This window comes from Bidens hawaiensis, unplaced genomic scaffold (genome assembly GCF_021521415.1).
Source record: "Bidens hawaiensis isolate Kalapana, Puna unplaced genomic scaffold, B.hawaiensis_p1.1 tig00000458_1, whole genome shotgun sequence".
Taxonomy (NCBI): Eukaryota; Viridiplantae; Streptophyta; class Magnoliopsida; order Asterales; family Asteraceae; genus Bidens; species Bidens hawaiensis.
In genome coordinates, this window is record NW_027491030.1 from 3,090,286 (window position 1) to 3,095,479 (window position 5,194).

Sequence of the window (5,194 nt, forward strand, 5' to 3'; positions counted from 1 at the left end):
CTTTATTTAAATTATTAATTGTTTCCTCGTAATAGATTCTAATTGAAACATACAAAAAATATCAAAACTCAAATATAAGTATTCGTATACAATTTCTAAAATTTTAGAGTTATTAGACTATTACTATCTTAGAAGCATTCCGGGTTATTATAATTATACTCCCCTATAAAAAAAATTTCGTCCTCGAAATTTGTAAGACGGTGACACATACTTTCGGATATCACGGAAACGAAACAAACTTAAACTTTCATAAATTCAGACATGACAATTGCAAAGTCTCAGAAGCAAATATTGGGACATATAAAACAGAATTCATATGAAATCAAAACCATCCAAACTGAAATCACCAAGTGCTAAAATGGAAATAAATACGGATATTGGGAACGAATTGTATCCTCCATTTCCCATGTAGCTTCTCGTTCAGTATGGTTCTTCCAAAGAATCTTAACGAACGGAATAGTTTTCTTGCGCATTATGCGTTCTTGACGATCAAGAATAGCTTCAGGTTCTTCTTCAACAGATAAATCCTCGCGAATCTGATGGAGCGGATAGGTAACAACATGTAACGGGTGATAATTATACCCCCTAAGAAGAGATACGTGAAAGACCCTATGCACATGAGATAACTGAGGTGGTAAAGCCAAACGATAAGAGACTTCGCCAACTCTTTCAAGAATTTCAAATGGTCCGATGAATCTTGGGCTAAGTTTTCCCTTGATTCCAAAACGTTGAACGCCTCTACAAGGTGAAACTCGCAAGAATACCCGATCACCGACATTAAATTCCAAAGCTCGACGATGTCGGTCTGCATAGCTCTTCTGTCGACTCTGAGCCTCTTTTAGCTTCTCACGAGCAATGATAACTTTCTCATTTGTAATCTGTACCAACTCGGGCCCTTCAATAATTTTCTCCGTCTTCATATTGCGCACTCTTGATTCGAGAAATTAGATCAGGCTCAATCTGAAATCTGGCTAGATATCCATTGATATCACCAAAATGGAGACCAATACCCAATCTATCCAGATCATTGAGGATATGAGGTTGCAGCTGAAAAGAATTTATCGTTCCGGAACTCTTCCGACTAAGAGCATCGGCTACAACGTTTGCCTTCCCCGGATGATACTGTATGATAGCGTCGTAATCTTTTAGAAGTTCTAACCAACGTCTCTGCCTCATGTTCAGTTCCTTCTGAGTGAAGATATATTTCAAGCTCTTATGATCAGTGAAAATATCGCAAGTCTCTCCATTATTAGCTCTATGGCTAAGCTGAGGGCAATCTCTAATTCTGGGTGTTGCATCTCCACACTTGAAGCAAAGGCCTTCGGCTCTGTGACATAGACTCTTATGTGGCTTCCCACAAGTGGCACAAGGAGGGTCGTGGTTAGGTGGCGGGTTCTGTTGAGTTTGGTTTTGATTTCCTCCATTTTGAGACTGATTGTTATAATTCTTGTTTGAGCGTTGTCTACTGTTTCGGGGTACCAATGATTGATCATCAACATGAGAAGAAGATTGGTTAGGATCACTTTCCCTTGGGCGCTTGCGATCATCATTAGAAGCCTTCTAACGGTGTTTCTTATCATTATCAAGGTTCTTAACCGCATACACTATCTCGTTTATGTCATTAAAACGGAGGTTTAGGATAAACTTTCTATCACGATCACATGTGGCCCACTTGAAATGATTGGTTTGTTGCTCTTGAGTACCTACAGTCGGGCCCAGAAAACTAACCAGACGACAGAAACGGTTCTTAAACTCTACGATTGGCTCATCGTCTTCTTGAACAATATAAGAATACTCCCTCAGATATTCACTACGATCGGCATCGGTAAAATACTGCTGATAAAACAGGGTGCGAAAATCATTCCAAGCAAGTGTGGCAGCATAATTATCTCCTCCACGCGTAGCCTTCAGTGTTTTCCACCATCTATGAGCATCATCTTCGAGCTTGTAAGCAGCTAGCCGAACCTTAAACACATCTTCGACACCTAGCACTTCGAACAGTTTCTCGATATGTGCGATCCAGTTTTTAGCTTCTACCAGAGAACTAGCGATACTAAAGGATTTCGGCTTTTGCTTTTGAAAACGCTCAAGCCAGACATGAATACCAACAGGAGGATTGTTGCCTCCGGCTTTGTTGCCTCCGGCGTTGTTGCCACCCGCGTTGTTGCCACCAGCGCTGTTCCCACCGGCATTGTTGCCACCGGCATTGTTTTGCTGCAACTGTTGTATGATGTTAGGGACTATTTCCGCTATAGCTGCATTGACGGCGTTAGTAACAAGGGTCGCAAGAGGAGGGTCGTTTCCAGCATCATTCTCGTTTTGGCGATTCACACGTCTTCTAGGAGGCATCTGGAAGTAAGGTAACGTATGAATAGAACGATAAGGATTTACGGAATACGCGGAAGACGAAAAGGAAAATCCTAACTCGACGTCTACCCATTAACTCACATTTTTAATTATTTTCGTCTAAGTTTTCTACAAGAAAGAGCCTGGGCTTTGATACCATAACTGTAACACCCCAACCCGGAGCAGGCTGACGTGTCACTATTACAGATATCATAGACCAAACAAAAACCATTTAAATGAAATGAAAAGAATCCCATGGCAACCAAAAGAGTTAAAAACACTGGAAGAAATTCTAAGTCAAAACATCATGATCAGCTATTGACATTGTTAATCGATTAAGTTCTCTCGTTAGGTGACATCGACCGCAAGTAGGATTCAACAAATTTAATTTTGAAAAGCATCTTTCTACGTATTCCAGCCACAATAATACTGTGTATGTAACGTTCGTAACGGAAAATGATTCACGTGTTTTACAAAATGGACATCTCATATATATTGTCGTTAAAATACCTTAAATTCATCGCAAGTAATAAAGCAACAATGTTTGCTTCATATTTAATGTTATTTGTATCTTGTTTTAAAATACCCGTTATTTTATTTCATTAACAATGTATAGATGACTAGTCTAATTAAATGACTACCAGATGTAAAATACTAAAATGTATCATCTTGGTTAACCGCATTCTTGACGAGTTATCTTTTCCACAGTTATACACTTTGTATCGATGACAAACGTGTTTAATCGGTGAAAATTAGTGTTTTTTGAGTTAACATGTTAAAGTTGAGGAACCCAAACAACGGCATATATATAATTATTATATTAAATTATAACCTCTAACATGAACAAAATAAAATATGTTTTGCCATAAAACACTAACTAGCCTGTAAACCGTTTATTTAACATTTTACCATTGTATTCTTATAGTTAGTGTTTTACCTCTTGACATTTGTGTTATTTTGTTTATGAACTTTATAGAAAAAAAAAACTTTATTAACCAATTGATGATTATTTAACTATATTTTTACCCGTACACTAATATGTACGCGTAAGTAAACCATGATCGCGCCATCAAAATATACAGCAAGATAAAATGGTTGAGAATACTTCCAACACCCTTGTACGACTAATACAAGTACATTGTATAACTACTTCATCAAACACAAAAGTCGATACTAACAAAGATTAAATACAATCATTTTTAGTTATTATAATAACAGTCAATAAAATATGTTTATAAAATCACATGTATTTTGTAAAATTGAATAACTCGTATTATATGAAAATTTGTTTACTTTTTGGTCAAAAAGTGTGGTAGAATATCCCACAAAAGAAACACATCTAACATAGTTCCATCTAGAAAAATTGAGCACAAACAAATTTATATTTTGGAACGTAGCTTAATATGTGAAATAAAACAAAGACAACATCAAATCTATTACTAGTCAAACGTTAGTATGCAAAGTTGACTATGCTTAAAGCCATGGGGCCGTCATGTAAAGAACGAACTGATACAACTCATCAAAATGTAAAACACATACTTTTTAGAATAAACTCTTGAAATATATTATTGATCTATAAAATATCTCAAAAAACTATATCAATATTTCATCTAACCATAATCACAACTTTAATTAGATTATACACTTATAAATACCATGACAAGTTATATTAGATATGGATTGGAACTCTTTAATAAATAATAAATAAAACTCACATGTTTATCTACTAAAATAACTTTTTTGAAACTATTATCTACTTATATAATTAGCTATCACAAATTAAATACAACTCATTTAATTTTTTTTAATTAATTAATGCAATTGCATAACTCGAAATTCGCCCAACATGAACCGCTCTATTAGGCTCTTCGTTGTTGAACATAAAAAAAAGCGCTATGAGGTCCAGTCATCAAGTGACAACGTCGCCATACCACAACAACATAGTAATCATGACGACGCTCAGCCCTTTTGTCTCCTCTGACGCTATATCAATACTGGCACCATCCTCTCTCGATGGATGGGGTTCACTCCAAACTCACCAATCATATTCAACCACACACATATTTATTTACTTTTTTTTAGTTTTTTGTTTCAATTATTTTAAATGCTAGTTAAATCAAATTAACCCACAATAGGCTAGTTAAATTAAAACTCTAATACCTACGTTGCAGTGACGTGCCACGATAATTAGTTATTGCTAGTTATCTGACCATCTCACTAACACATAGCTTTAAGGGGCTAATTGGTAACCTCTTAATCATCATTAAGAGGGCAAAAGATTACATTTTAATAGTTCATAACCTCTTAATGTTTAATATATAACTTTAAGTTTAAATGATTAAAAGGTTATCTCTTAATCATTAAATGGTAGTCTGTTAATAACCTTAAAAAGGCTGCTAGACACCCCTTACTTTTTTATAACAGTCAGTGGAGTCCAACATCATTTTAAGTGATTATGATAAAATCGTATTAAATACAATAATAAGATTATATCGAGCTGTATTAATAGTTGGTGGGTTGTATTATTAACTAGGGAACCAATCTTTTGATTCTATATTTCTACACGTCACCCGTACCACTTCATATATATTTTTATCCTTTTTTTTTTCCTTTTTTTTTCCCAAAAAGCAACCTTTATTATAAACTGTCGATAAATAACATGTTACCGAAACAAAACAAAACAAAAAACCTAACGACTATATAACTGCATCAAGTTAAAACTACACCAATCACTCCAAGTTAACGACTTCTTTTTGAGACTATTGCTAAAACACAAAAACCCAAAGGCCTTGATGTCTTCCATAATCAATCTTGGGCAGGTTTCTTTGTTTGAGAAGTGGAGATTGTT

At 35.3% G+C, this 5,194-nt stretch overlaps 1 protein-coding gene across 1 annotated transcript; it reads right to left on the reverse strand.

The window, feature by feature from the left end:
- Nucleotides 1-353: 353 nt before the first annotated feature.
- LOC143625609 (uncharacterized) lies at nucleotides 354-920 on the reverse strand. The gene has a single exon (XM_077095898.1). The coding sequence runs from the start codon at nucleotides 918-920 to the stop codon at nucleotides 354-356; it is 567 nt and encodes a 188-aa protein (XP_076952013.1).
- Nucleotides 921-5,194: the final 4,274 nt, after the last annotated feature.